The sequence below is a fragment of the Mesoplodon densirostris genome, chromosome 11, assembly GCF_025265405.1.
Source record: "Mesoplodon densirostris isolate mMesDen1 chromosome 11, mMesDen1 primary haplotype, whole genome shotgun sequence".
NCBI classification, from domain to species: domain Eukaryota; kingdom Metazoa; phylum Chordata; class Mammalia; order Artiodactyla; family Ziphiidae; genus Mesoplodon; species Mesoplodon densirostris.
In genome coordinates this window covers 52236864-52252522 of record NC_082671.1, presented here as the reverse complement: position 1 = coordinate 52252522, position 15659 = coordinate 52236864, and the positions used below count along the sequence as shown (strand labels likewise).

Genomic DNA, 15659 nt, shown 5'->3' with positions numbered 1-15659 from the left:
TATTAAATGGTAATAGCTTTGCCACCAGGGCATTTTTGTTTGATGTTCTGAGAATACAGGAATTTGGTACTTTTGTTGGGGGAGAAGGTGGGAGGAGAGGGAAGAGGGTATTATCATGCAGCTACCCTTATTCTGCTTGTGCAGAAGCAAAAATACATCATCTCACACTGCTCTAGTAAAACCTGGGTAGAAATGTGCACCACAGATTTTAAACACATAAACAGCCATTTGTGACGAAAATGATGATTTCCTCTTCTGCAGGTGCCTGGTGATATGGCTGGTAAACATCTTTGGAATCTTCCTGTTATTTCCTGTGAATAACATTCCAATCGAGATAACTCAAAAGTCTTTGGGAGCATAATTTGCAACTATCTCCAACAGGAAAATATAGTATTTTTCCTTGGGTTAGTGATGCTTGGAATTTGGTGGATTGTAAATCCAGTCAATTATAATGAGTGCCATGCTTCCAATCATAAAGATGATTCCAACCACAAGGAAAATCGAAGCCTGTAAGTCAGAGAGAGCTTGTCAGGGAACACAGAAACTACACTTCCTTAGTACAGTTTGCTTTTATAAGTTGCTTACTTAAGGCAGCCATCTGATTTGCATATTGAATTGTATTATCCTTATAGCTTAGATGTCCATGCCTAGCAGTTCAATCAATTTAGAACCCTAGTTGGGGAAAGAGGGTGAATACAGTAGTAGTGAGATTTAACCCAAATGTTTAAAATAGAAAAATGGTTAATTGATTTGGTACATCAAAATGATGGAATACCCTGTAATCATTACAAATCAAGCAATAGAAAAAGATTTAATGACCTAGGGAGCGCTCACAATCTTTTAGGTGAAAAGAGTCAGGTTATAAAAGAGTAGTATGTATGATATGATTAAATTTTTTAAAGCAAACAAAAACAAAAGCCTAATATAATGTATGTTTCCTATTCCTTGAAAAAAACTTCAAAGTGTATGTGTGTGTATGTAATTACATATATACACATATATATACATGTGCATATAATTACATACAAATATTTCATAATTTTAACACTAGAAGGAGCTTTATATATTACCACACAGATCAATCTCCTAATTCTACATATGAGGAAAGATCAGCTAAAGTTTTTATTTCACTAGAAAGGATCTAGTAGATAATTTCACTCGCTTTTATATCTGGTCAAACTGAAAATAAAAAGACAAGTAATTTGCCAAGGTCGCACTGCTGTAAAAGTCCAAGCAGAATGGACTACATAGAGTGGAAATTATGGGGCAAGATGATGGGGGGAGCTTTTGATACCAAATTCCCTGAACCATCCAGAGAGGAGAATGATTCCCAGGCAAAATTCAGGGTCAGTCAGTCAGACTCAAGTCTTACTATAAGACTTTATCAAGCAGTCATTGATAATATTTAATATTGGAAAAACAATTATTTCTAGTATATATTTTTGCAGTACTATCATAGGAAAGAAATATATACTCCCCAGCTTAATAAGACTGTAAATTATACTGTAAGAGATTAACTGGAAAATGAATGGTTCTGTTTCTTAGTCCACACCAGGGAACAACAAGATACTGAGGAGTGGAAAACAGAAGCAACATTTTTTTGGGGGGGGGCCTTACAAACCTAACGAATATGACCAAAATGTTTAAATTTTTTCATCACACTGCTAGGGAGCCTAATTCCTTTCTGTGTAATTTCCTGTGGATAGTGCAGCAATAGCTTGGTGGTGGAAACTGGAACATATGGAAACCTGTGGGCAAACTCCATTAGCATTTGACAGGTAGGACGGACTCAGCCCAAGACATTTAATATTTGAAGAGAAGAAATCCTGGAATCATCTGAGTGACAGAAATCCATGTCCCCTTTCTCTCCACCAGAGAGTTCCAGCCCATCTTTGATTTTTGGTTCTTGTGCATCAATTCATTTTTTGGAACCGTGTGCATGCATTTCCTGGTTTACCCTATGTAGTCAAAGAGCAAGTTATAATGGGAGAGATTGCAAACCTTACTTACCCCGACCTTTTGGGGTGACCTAAGAGGTTCTTTCTTGACAAGTTTAAGATAAAAAACTGCTGGAAGAATGAAAATCAGCATAGTGGCAGAAGAAGCCCCTGAGGAGAGACACCAGACAGGTCAAAGTCTTACTCAGCAGGGCAGAGACCCAAGGGCATATACTTGAAAGAAACCAAATCTAAAGCGACCCTAATCAAAGCACGAAGAGTTCTATAAGCTCATGGATGCTTATTCAAAGAAGGTATGTTTATAAATAAAATTTAAATGCACCTAACATCATAGCTGGCTAGTAAGTATACATCACATATAATAAACAACAAAAAGGCTGAATGTTACAAATTTATAGGAAATTAGTAATATAAACACATACTAAGAAGGCTGAACTCATCACACACCCTTCTGATCCACTTCTAACTTTTCAAGTGGCCTACACCTGAGTTTTTAAAGTTTTATATTGTATTTAAAATGTGAGTAAACCCTCAAATCAGCAGAATGGAAAACCAGATATATTACAAGGCCACCCAGTTAAGGGAAATAATATGCTTTACAAAGTCAACCTCCTCTTCCTCCAAAGACATCCTTTAAGGCTCAGCTGATACTCACAGACCTAAGAGGGCATCCTGTAGGTAAAATCTATCTTCCTTCCTCTTTTCGATGCAGAGTTAAGACCTAGGTCCAAATCCTGGGTTCACTCCAAGGTATATGACTTGACTTCTATGGGGCTCAGTTGCCTTGTCTGTCAGAAAAGGCAGCTAGACTAGATGACCTATAAAGTAGGTTTTAGCACTAACATTTTCTGATCCCATGAATAACGTCCAGTGTCGCCTGGGAGGGAGGGATGGTGACCAGCTGGACTACTAGGAATTCTGTGAGCCTGAGATGGACTAGGATGCTTGACCTTCCATCACTGGCTCCCTGTCCTCCATTTATGGACAGCTTGAGTTGATTAGATAAAAACCTTTCTGAAACTTACCTATGAATCCAAAGATGTATTTTATAGTTGGCACCAGGATGACCAAAACATTATTAAGTGCAATAAGTATGGCTGCAATCAGGAAATGTCTTATCCAGCTGAAGGGTCTTTTGGGAAATAACATTGTGGTCACTGAGGTACGAATCTACAGCAAGAAAGTGCAAAGTCAAGGTCACTGCTTTTTTTTTTTAATTGAAGTACAGTTAATTTATAATGCGTTAGTTTCAAGAGCATAGCAAAGTGATTCAGTTATACATATATATATATTTTTTCTCTCTTTCAGGTTCTTTTCCATTATAGGTTATTACAAGATACTGAGTATGGCTCCATGTGCTATATAATAGGTCCTTGTTGGTTACTTATTTTATATACAGTAATGTGTATATTTTAATCCCAAACTCCTAATTTATTTCTATCCCCTTTCTGTCACTGCTTTGTTTTTAACTTTATCTACTATTTCAAATATTCTCACCCCTCTAAAGCATTTTCTTTGTTTTTCCTTTTTCTCCCAGAAAAGATCTTGATGCTGATTTTTTTTCAAATTTAAAAAATTTCAGTAAAGTAAAAATAACATAAAATGTACCATCTTAGTCATTTTTAAATGTACAGTCCAGTGGTATTAAGTACATTCATATTGTTGTGCAAGTTTGATGTTGATTTTTGATGTTTCGGAAAGTGTCATTTTCCTTGGTGATCTATCTTGTGCTCACCTTCTCGGTTTTCAGAATTTTTTTCTTGAAAATAATCTCAGTCAGAAAGAGATAAAAGAACAGATAAGATATATAATTCAGAGACACAATAAAACCCTTGTTGATTTCTAATCGTGTCTCATCAGCCTGGATTAAGTATGAAGGGCAAGCACTGAATTTATTTGCATGTGATTGTGAACAGAATTTTTACAAACCTGGTGTTTCTTAATTTTACATTTGATTTACCATTTTTGCCGCCTGATATTTTAAAAAATATGATATATTTTGTGTTCACTCCTTTCTCTTTTGTGTTCACTCCTTTCTCTTTTTCTCCTTTTACCTCCCCACAAGTATAGATTATAAATGCACAAAAGGCAAAGAACAAGACCTAATAATCTTAACATTTCTCATTTCTACTTTAGTGTCTGGCATGCAGGAGGCACTCAATAAATGTTGACTTAAATTGAACAGAGCAAAACTTTTTCCTCCCTTTGAGATCCTTGACAGATTTCAGCCCTATTTCAGCAGCTGAAATAAGTAGGGGAAGGGTCAAGAGAGGCTCCAGTTGTAGCACCTGCTCAAGTTACCCTGATGTAAAAGGATAAAAAGATCCTTGTGGGTAGAGGGAGGGAGTGCCATTTATGTTTGAACAGCTTAACAAAGTTGGAAATATTCTTATCTTTGGAATCTTTTAGAGGACACTTTTGGACTTAGTGGAATTCATTTATTGGCTTTTCAATAAGTGAGCACTTAAGCTAGAACTTCCCATTTTTAGAAATGCTAGGATTGATTTTCACTTTAAAATTTTGCTTCTGAAGTCTCTTAATGGTGTGGGGATGGGAATTCACTTAAAAGAGAGAAAATGTAAAATATATTTTGAAACACACATATGAATGACAAAAACTTTGAGCTGAATTGCTTGCAGTGTCTAATGTGACATTCTCTTCATACCAGTACACCAAAAATTAAAGCCATCTGCTTAGGTTTAAAAGGCAATTTCACTTCCAGAATGGCAAGGCCAGATAGTCTCTGGAAACGGTTTGTTTGTAACGGATTTTAAAATTTGGATGAGTGAAAATTATGAAACTCACTCTGAAAAGTAGACTGAGGAAAACAAATGGTTTGATTTTGTTTTCCCCAGCAGCTTGGAAATTCTACATTATGTCCTACAATTAGTGCTTACTCAATATTGTCCAAACTTCATAAGCTTAAAATAAGCTTTCTATGGTTCATACATAGTGCTTAAGGATTTATTTGTCTGAAAGTGATAAACTTATAGCATAAACAAGTAGAATACAGGTTATTTTCAGGCAGGGGTCACATGTATGTGCTTTTTTAGCCCTTTGTTGAAATAATGCCTTTAATTCTATAAGCTGAGTTAGAGGCAAACCTATCTGTACAGGGCCTCTGAATGTAAATAAATACAGTTTCCTAAGGTCTCATGGCTCCCAGAAAGACTAAGATTTGGCCTAATGATGTAATAGTATAGAAAGTTGACAGGAATAATGGTTGAAGTAAATGGTGAAATCTTGCTCTTCAGAATGAATAAGGAGTAACAAAATCCCAAACAGAACTGAAGGCATATAGAGTTGCCAATGCGTTCCTAAAATGGGCAACAGTGCAAATAGGGAGATGGAAGGCTGCTGATGGTGGTAGTTGGTGGAAAAGAATAGAATGAAACTTGCTAGTCATTCCATGTGTAAATGCTGCCTTGAGGAGTGAGCCTGGGATCGCGAGGTCCCCTGCAGCTCTATTTACCCGTGTCAAGATAGAGGTGACTCTGACTTATTACCCAGAAAGCCTTGCCTTCCGCCCCACTTATCTCAGTGGCCTTTTCTCTCTGACACAAACTGATAAGAACCTGGAAATGTGGGTCAGATGCTGTGCATGGGGAAGTCCCCAGCCACAGCCCCGTGAATAATTCTAGAAAAGTTCCATGCAGTTCTAGAGAAAACATCTGTTATTTCCAGAGACAGCATTCTGAACAGGAGCCTGTTAGGAGGTGCTGTGTTCTAAAGTGGGGACTCAATGTGAGGTCAGAAACATGGAGGTTGAGTAGAAATTGGGAGCCTTAGTTATGAACTCTAAAAAAAAATCCATTCTGTTGCTGAGAAGTGAACCATACTTCAGAAGGATTGCGTAGGACAAGAGTGTAGGAAATACCTATGCATCACTGTTCTATTCCAGTTCATAGCAACATCTGCCATATTTCTAGGCCTATATCTATATTCACTTCAAAACAGGAAGTCTGAAGGCAACATAAGTGAAAAGATTGGTTTTACTAAAATAAAATGAAGAGGAAGTAGCCAAAGATTCTGAGACACGATCTCCTTTTTTTTTTTTTTAAGGTGTGGTAGGTAGAATTTTAGTCTGTGTGTTCTTGATAAACCCATTAGGGTTATTGGGGTTTCTGTTTTTCATGGTAATGTGCATTTTCTGCATAAAGGGAAGCACAAGCTGAAAATGGCATTATTCGTCCTTGGGAAGGAGGTGCAGTCCCATAATAGACATCCCACTCCATATCACCCCCTCCCACTACTAAGAAAGAAAAAACAGTGTTGAGTGGCTTGTGAAAAAGCTAGTGTCTTAATTCTCTTTATTTATTTATTGTTCAATAAACACTTCAAGCACTTACTTTGTACACTTTCTAAGAAGGAAAAAGCTAACCTGTCTGGAGAAAAGAAAGATAATAAATGGAGAGATAAAAGGAAAAAGCATCCACCACCATCAACAACAACAAAACTCTTGTCATCTCTTCTTGGGCTCTTAAGAAAAAGAACCAACGTATTTGTTGAAAATAGGAGAATACAAAATAATACCTAAAACTGATAGATTTTAATCCAGATTAAACCTAATACATATTAGGTTTTATTTGTTTGTTTTATTATTTGTATGGGGGCATATCAAAGCAAAGTAAATAAACTTATTAGTCAAGAGTTTTCTTAATTCAAAGAAACTTGTCAGGAGAACCATGCTGTTTGACTCAGCATTTGACACGTGGAAAATCTTGGTTCTAAACTGTAAGAAACAAACAAATACATCACAACCAACTTCTATCACTTTGGGAGAGAAGTGTCTGAATGTAGCCTTGTGGCACTTGACTGGGACAGGGAGGCTGGACCCACTTTTATGTCATCCATCAAAACCATGGAGGCTTGGTTCAAATAGCTAAGATCCTCACCCAAACTGAAGTTCATGGCAAATGTCGGCAAGGAGACAAATCTATACTTTTGCTAGAAAAGGCAGCTTATACACCTCAAGAAAGGGCAAGATTCATTTGGAGACGATTTTCCTTAGCAAACCTTGCTGAGCTCATCTTGTGCCAGTCACTGTGCACACCGCTTACCTCCAGGGGAAAATGTGGACAATCAAACAGACCATCTCAATGTAACGTTGTAAGGGTGAGGCAGAATTTCATGCAAAATGTTTCATAAATGCTAATGTTGAGTTTAAACACATAATGAAGGATAGCAGTTAGTTAGTTTTCTGAAATTTGGTTCTAATGGTCAATTTTGGTTTTAATGGGCATCGGATGGGAAATGTTTCCAGACTACTACGGGAGATGCAACTAATGGGAAATGTGTTGCCATTCCTGATGGTCAGATTTATGCCACTGCCTGATCTGTTATACAGGGGAAGAATTTCTGTGGACGATCTGGGTTGTTAATGTCAAAGTGAAATGGTCATCACTAAATCAAAGGCTGACTTTCACTTCCTGTTATCATGACCGCAGCCATCAGTGTCATGCTGTGAGCAATGCATTAGTTCAACTATTACCAACTAGCTGAGTAACGACAGCCAAGTCCATTAATCTCTTGAGACCACGGCTTGAAAGCACTGTATTTAGGGTTTATGAATAAAGCAATACAGAAGCACATAACAGGTTTCTTTTACAAAATGCTTTGATTCAACAATGATATGAGTGCCCACTGTATGCCAGAATTTAATCAGTAATATCTTTACACACAAAAAGAAGGGTTCCAGATATTCTTTTCTTGGCGATGCTGTTTGCTTGGAAATTTTACCCTATGGTACCCTTTCTGTCTACAGCTGTCTTCTGCCTTGTTCCCACAATGGAGCTGATTTTAGGCTAAAGATGAGTGCATAACATTTGAAATACTTTCAGATATATGAGAGGCAAGACATTATTTAAAAGTAAACTCTTGGCCGCCACAGTAATAAGGATCTGATTTCATGCACTCATGAAAAAGGAATGTGCCAAAAAATAATTCAGCACACAAGCTGCATTTAAAGTGACCACAGTGTCATTATATGAGCAGTCCTCATCTGCTTGGCCCTGTATGGAACATTCTGTGCAGGACAGTGCTGGCTACTGATTTTTCCCCCTAAAATGAATGCTAAATTCAGTGCTTATGAAAGTAGAAGAGTTGGCAGGAAAGTGCAGACTTGTGTTTATCCATAGGTGGTGATTTTAACTCATGCAGCCCAAGTCTCCATGACCAGCCCTGCTCTGTGATCCCAGGACTACTGGCGCCAATGGCAAATGCCATGTAGGGACCGTCCTAGTACGAGTCTGGCAAGAGGGTGTGTGTCAGTCTTGGGAGAAGCAGAAGAAGAGACATGTGATGGATAACACAACTATTTTTCAAGAAATTTGGTTCTAGTGTGTAATTTACTTAACATGAATCTCCTTCTCATTAGCCTTCAAGAAATCAGATTAAATAAGGTGACTTTTGGATGTTTAGGTAGCACAATAAAATCGGGGGAGAGAATGAAATACCTTCAGAACTGTGGTGAAAATGTAATATGATTTGAAAGTGGTTTCGGCTTTCAAATTTCAGAAGTTATATGAATTCCTACTCATTTCTACTAATCCACAAGAGAGAAGCTCAAGATCTGCTTTTTTGAATTTGAGTTTAGAAATTAATTTCAGTTTCATTAGGTCAGTTTCATTGTTTATTTTTGTTTTTATTTCCATTTCTCTAGGAGGTGGGTCAAAAAGGATCTTGCTGTGATTTTGCACAGCAAAGGAAACCATAAACAAGATGAAAAGACAACCCTCAGAATGGGAGAAAATCTTTGCAAATGAAGCAACTGACAAAGGATTAATCTCCAAAACATACAAGCAACTCATGCAGCTCAATATCAAAAAAACATACAACCCAATCCAAAAATGGGCAGAAAACCTAAATAGACATTTCTCCAAAGAAGACATACACATTGCCAACAAACACATGAAAGAATGCTCAACATCATTAATCATTAGAGAAATGCAAATCAAAACTACAATGAGATATCATCTCACACCAGTCAGAATGGCCATCATCAAAAAATCTACAAACAATAAATGCTGGAGAGGGTGTGGAGAAAAGGGAACCCTCTTGCACTGTTGGTGGGAATGTAAATGGATACAGCCACTATGGATAACAGTATGGAGGTTCCTTAAAAAACTAAAAATAGAATTACCATATAATCCAGCAATCCCACTACTGGGCATATACCCTGAGAAAACCATAATTCAAAAAGAGTCATGTATCACAATGTTCATTGCAGCTCTATTTACAATAGGCAGGACATGGAAGCAACCTAAGTGTCCATCAACAGATGAATGGATAAACAAGATGTGGCACATATATACAATGGAATATTACTCAGACATAAAAAGGAATGAAACAGAGTTATTTGTAGTGAGGTGGATGGACTTAGAGACTGTTATACAGAGTGAAGTAAGTCAGAAAGGGAAAAACAAATACTGTATGCTAACACATATATATGGAATCTAAAAAAAAAAAGAAAAATGGTCATGAAGAACCTAGGGGCAAGATGGGAATAGAGATGCAGACCTACTAGAGAATGGACTTGAGGATACAGGGAGGGGGAAGGGTAAGCTGGGACAAAGTGAGAGAGTGGCATGGACATATATACACTACCAAATGTAAAATAGATAACTAGTGGGAAGCAGCTACACAGCACAGGGAGATCAGCTCAGTGCTTTGTGACCACCTAGAGGGGTGGGAGAGGGAGGGTGGGAGGGAGGGAGATGCAAGAGGGAAGAGATATGGGGACATATGTATATGTATAACTGATTCACTTTGTCATAAAGCAGAAACTGACACACCATTGTAAAGCAATTATACTCTAATAAAGATGTTAAAAAATTTAATTTCAACCTCAATAAAGCTGTAAAACAAATACATAGAAATAAATTTTGTGATTTTCCCCCTACATTTAAAAAGTACTTAACATTTAAAAATACTTGCTCTAGCAAGTATTCCCTGGAAGTCCAGTGGTTAGGACTCTGTGCTTTCACTGCCAAGGGCATGGATTGGATCCCTGGTTGGGGAACTCTAAGCCCGCAAGCCACGCAGTGCAACCAAAAATAATTTAAAAAATTTTTTTAAATAAAAAATTTTAAAAAATACTTGCTCTGTCTACATATTACATAGTCAATTTTTAAGTGGGTTCAAAATGCTATATAAAAAATAATGTTCCTGGGCATTGCATTATAGTTAAATCAACATCAAGTCAGAATGTATGTACTAATCTGTGGTGTCAAGCAGGATTCTTTCACCAAAGCCATGTACTTACAGGGAACAGCACTATGGGCACAGTTAGTGTTACTGCCACAAGGACGGCCAGGCGTACCATGAGGAGAGGGGTGTCAAATGTGTACACTTTGCTGTAAGCATGAAGCAATTCATCTTCAACTTCTCCTGCAAAGAGGAAGAGAATGAGTCCACTAGGTGTAGTCAAATCGGCACTGCTTACCTAAGACAACGTTTTGCAGAAGGAACACAGTATAGTAGAAAGAACCCAGGTCTGGGAATACTGACACCTCTGCTTTTATCCTCTTAGCTTATTAGCTATGTGACCTTTGTTCCAATGAACAAAAGGGCCCTGAAGCTTGTAAAGTTGCAGGAGGTAATATAAAATTGCTAAGGCTCTTCTCTAAGTCATTTGCATCGTGATAAATCTTTCTCTGCTATACAGAAGCATCACAAAACAGAGGACAGGCTGAGGTCCTCTGGTTGAAAGGGATGAAAGAGCCAAGCCTCATCAGCCTGTCCCTCACATCTTGCCACCTCCCTCCACCCTCACCTGCCCAGTGAGCCCCGAAGCAGCTTCTCCAAACCCAGTATGGAAACCCTAGGACAAATGATCTTTAACACTTTTTCAAGCTCAACAATTATGACTCCATCATGACACTGACAGACATACTTCTGGGCTTTTTCAAGTTTTCTGTTTGTCTCACTGAGTTGAGACTCATTAGATTAAGTAACAAAGATGAATTAGTATGATTGTTATAGGGTCTCCCAATGAATTCTGCTATAAGATTAAGATGCTGCCCTCCTGGAAAACACACTTCTTTCAGAATTCCAGGCATAAATGACAAGGAAATGCTTACAGAATCAGATGTACTCTGATTTTCCCACTACTCCCCTCTAAATCAGAAAAGGGGGTTAAAAATACCTTCAAAGACATTGACCCAATTTTCATTAATTCCCAACCAGTGAAGAGTTAATGCCCAATCTAAATCAGTGCTTGGTTAAAAGCCAAATATTAGTCAAAAACAAAAAAACAAAAAAACAAAAAAAAACAAGCAAATGGTGCCCCCTCCAGTCTCTTCCTACCCAATTTGTCTTGTAATCAATTTAATATACCAAGTCAGCAGGGAAAAAATAATGCAAAATGTTAGAGAGGCTTATTTTAAAAACATATTTGTGTTGATAACATTGTTTTGTGTTAATGTTTGATTCCCTGAAATTAGTCTGTAGGGCCATGCTTCATCGAGGAGAAGACCAATCTTGATCCTTTTGTGTCCTGTTATGTTTTTGGCATAATCAAACGTGGATATGTTTTTGGCATAATCAAACGTGGCCGTAGTCACTTTGTTTTTTGATAGTACGTCCCCAGATTGAAAGGAATTCTGTCATGTCCTTTTTTCTTAGGAAACCATTCACTATAACAGAATAGAATGAGATAACCCAGAAAATTTGTCTAATGCTCCAAGCCCCCAGATTTGACTTGACTGGTAAACAAGAAGCAGGTTCCAACTCAAGGACTTGGTACTTTTTCTGCCATTTGCTTGGTAGTTAGTTATTCCACTAAAAGAGCTTTACAACATGCAGTCTGATTCACTCTCACAGTATGTATGTAGCTTTAGATGGCTTAGAGAGTCAAGCCAAAGAAATATCCTCTATCCCCTAAGGAAAATAACTGAAGTAGAGGGAAGGTTTTTACAAAATATGTGTGAATTCACAAATTATTATAACCTGTTAGGCAGCCTGGTTCAGTTTCCATTTTCTTAGGTCAAATGATGAGACTAAAATAGCATATTAATTGAGCATGTGCATCTACAGATCATGCTGTTTATTGAGAGTAATTAAAAGAATTATACCTACCCAGATTAATGATCAGTCCAACTAGGATTTGCACAAAGAAAATGACTTTGATAGAGTGACCTACCATAAAAGGTTAGGTAACCAAAGAGGGCAGCAAGCAGGTACATGACGAGCATCCCCGTGATGGAAACATTTGACACTGTTTGCATCTTCCTCTGGGACCGACTGAAAAGAAAAAGAACACTGAGCTTTGGTTTTCTGAACAGATGAAAATATCACTACTTACAATTAAAATTTTAAAAATAATAAAAGAATGTGTGCCTGTGTTACTCATTATAAAACGGCATTTCTAGTGCAGAAACACAGCTTATTTAAATTTGCCTTAGGGAATTATGGAGGATTTGTTTCCATTTTTCTGAAAGGCTACTTCTTTAGTCTTAGAAAGGACTATTTTCCTAGATGAGGATCAGTTTATTTTATGTTGATAAATATGCTTGTCTATTGAGTATTTAAGAATGTAATTAGCACAAAGGTCAAACAGGCTCCTAATGTAGAAAGACTTCATATTTCATAGTGAGATAGATTTGAGGACCAGAATCCATTAGAAACAGCAAAGCACTACTTCCAGGAGTCCAGACAACCTGAAGCCTGATATCATTACCTGGACAGCTTCTGGAAACCATTCTAGAGGCACCTGGCTGCTGACACTGGGGTAACTGCTATCACTTCTCTGTCCTTCGGCTCAGATCAAGTGTAGAGTAACTACTACATGGGATTTTCCAAGTAGATCAAAGACATCAAAATAATTGAAAGTGCTCTATAAATTTTTTAAGAGGTAAATCTGAATATATGGGGCAAGTTATTGCTATTTAGTGAGAACAAGGACTGAGGTTATTGATGTCTGGGTAAAGAAGATGAGAATTATAGGACCACCTCCCCTCAGGGTAAAGGAAGAAGCTGCTGTAGTGGACTCAGACCCATTCATCCCCAGGGGCATGTTAACAACCTCAAAGGGAAAAGAGTATTAAGGAATCATAGAATATCAGCTGGAAGAAAGAAGATTGTCTAGCCAGTGTCTCCATTATACAGATTAGACAATGAAGGCCAGATACGGGCACATCCCAGTGGTGGAATGTCTTCTAGGCAAGGGTTAAAAACTGACCACAGGTGACATCAGTGGCTTACCCAGGCCACCCTAATCATAATTTTTGGTCTTCATGGGTGTGGGTCATTTCCAGTTCAGGTGACCTCACTACTTCCCACCAATATTCAAATACAAATTCCCCATGCTTGCCAAAATCCTTACAGACATTGGCTCATCCTCCCCCTGTCCTGAACCCCTCCCCTGGATCATTAGGATGAAGGAACAAGAGAAAAGGAAGCAGTGAGGGGGCTGATTCACACCTTTGTGGTCAAAGCACATTACTGATGAGTGGTTATAGCATAAACCTCCTGTGAAGACAAAGCTGTAAACTATGCTTCTGTATAAAGCACCTTTGAAAATATGAGCACATTTTCAAAGCAAATTAGAATGCTAAAATAATGGCTGCCTTACTCTTTAAGTTCACTGTAGATGGGAAGGACCTCAGGGTGGCATACAAAAGCAAATGCTAGGATGGGAATTGCATAGGCCGTCTGAAAAACAAAGACAACAACACATGTTTAGCATTCCAACACAGAGAGCTACCCCAGACCATCTCATCTTGTGAGATAAAAACTCAGAGGCCACGTTGCTAGGCTCTTAGAGGCCTAGGCCTCTCACTTACCCGGGAGTTGAATACAAAGTATTTGGGCTGACACTTGTCATCACTGTGTGCTTCGTATTCTACTCCACTGCCATGAATAGAGCCCTTGGCCTGGTTCTCATCTAGCTCTGCAGGATTCTGGTGGGTGTAATCCATCATGAAGTTTACACCACTACTCTCAGAGTTGTTGGGTAACATCATCACGTACATTGGAACTGTATTGTTGAATGTCAGATTCCCAACATTGTGATCCAGAACAGGCAGAGGGCAGGGTATTTGGAATTTCTTGTAAATCACCTAGACCCGGGTCATTAACACAACAACAACAAGTCAGCCTTTTGAGGAAAACAGTGAAACAAAAATCCCTGTGGGGCCTCCCTGGTGGCGCAGTGGTTGAGAGTCCGCCTGCCGATGCAGGGGATACGGGTTCGTGCCCCGGTCTGGGAGGATCCCATATGCCGCGGAGCGGCTGGGCCCGTGAGCCATGGCTGCTGAGCCTGCACGTCCGGAGCCTGTGCTCCGCAACGGGAGAGCCCACAACAGTGAGAGGCCCGCGTACCGCAAAAAAAAAAAAAAAAAAAAAAAAAAAAATCCCTGTGGGTGGTTTATGGGGTAGAAGTGAGGGAAGTCTGCCGAGGATTCCTTTTAGACTAATGGACAATGGAGACTCCCTCTAGCCTCAGTTTGATGTAAAGAGTTGGAACCATGGTTGGCAAGAGTCAACAAGACAGTATTTTGCGTGAATCTATCCCAAACTTCATGCATACTCTTCCATGAGAAAGATGATCATTTTCTTGCTATGTTGCATCTCTTTCATTTCTTCAAACTAATGAAAATATGGGTCATCAGGAAATTCCCCCCTCCTCCTTTGCCTCTGGGGAAATGCTATATAAATGTTGGCATTCATGTTATTAGCAGAAATTCCCCCTTTTGGAGGGGAGAGGGAGTGGGGTGGGGAGAGGATTTCTTTTTTTAATTCCACTGTGGTCACCTTCTCTTCATGGGTAGAATGAGTAAGAGAAAATGGCTGATTCATGTAAATATGGCTAATTCTACAGCCTACTCACTTAGCTTCTGGGACTCTTCCCTTCTTTTTCCTCCGCCTGTCTAAATACTGGGTTGTTGTCACATTTCTGCTTGAAGTGTTCCTTTCGTCCAAATATACATTCAGTATGCCTAGAACATACTATTAGCAATGGTCTTGACATTCTAACTCAACTATTTTTAAACTCATGACTGTTCTTTTCTCATTCCAAATTAGAGTACAAGAAAATTGCTTGTGATACAAGAACTATTTCATGCTAATGATGTCCTTGAACCAAAATGAGGACACCAATTCAGGCACTGAAAGCATCACACGCCTACCAAGTTACAAGGATCATGTCAAAACTCACTTACCACACTGACAAAAAACACCATGCAGGTAAGAGAAAATCCACTGGTATAACCCAGGTAACCTAGGGGTTAGCAGAGAAATTCCGGAAGGTGAACATGGCGTCCACAATCAGCTTACTTCTTGGAATACAAAATGAAAATAAAAATGGAAAATGACTTTACCTAAATTTTTAAGAAGAGAAAGTGGAAGAATGATTCCAACTGACACAAATATGACGAGGTAGTTGCCATTGACATACCATTCTCTAGAAAAGAGAGACCAGAATATTAGGATCAGAAAAGACCAAGTAGAATGAGTCTCTTGATGTTACAGAGAGAGCAGAAGACATACCCAGTATTTTCTTCAAGTCCCATGAACGCTCTGATTACTTCAGGTAGTTCATATTTAATAATGAAGAGGTAGCTTGACATGGCTAAAAGGGAAAACACGAGAGCTTAGTGGTGTGCACAACACCAAAGTCACAGGCAAGTTGTGAGAAGTCCAGGCATTGGTATACCCTTCCTTCTCAGTAACTCCCAAACCGAAAGAAAAGCCACCCACTAT

General features: G+C 38.6%; 1 protein-coding gene across 1 annotated transcript in view; it reads right to left on the bottom strand.

The window, feature by feature from the left end:
* Positions 1-405: 405 nt before the first annotated feature.
* Positions 406-15659, bottom strand: part of SLC38A4 (solute carrier family 38 member 4) — a 28334-nt gene continuing 13080 nt past the window's right edge. Inside the window, exons 6-15 of the mRNA XM_060112457.1 lie at positions 15447-15528; positions 15278-15360; positions 15119-15177; positions 13742-14017; positions 13531-13610; positions 12100-12200; positions 10222-10346; positions 2984-3128; positions 2011-2108; positions 406-507 (exon numbers count right to left, since the gene is read on the bottom strand). Coding sequence (XP_059968440.1) covers positions 406-507; positions 2011-2108; positions 2984-3128; positions 10222-10346; positions 12100-12200; positions 13531-13610; positions 13742-14017; positions 15119-15177; positions 15278-15360; positions 15447-15528 — 1151 coding nt within the window. The remainder of the gene's footprint in view (positions 508-2010; positions 2109-2983; positions 3129-10221; positions 10347-12099; positions 12201-13530; positions 13611-13741; positions 14018-15118; positions 15178-15277; positions 15361-15446; positions 15529-15659) is intronic.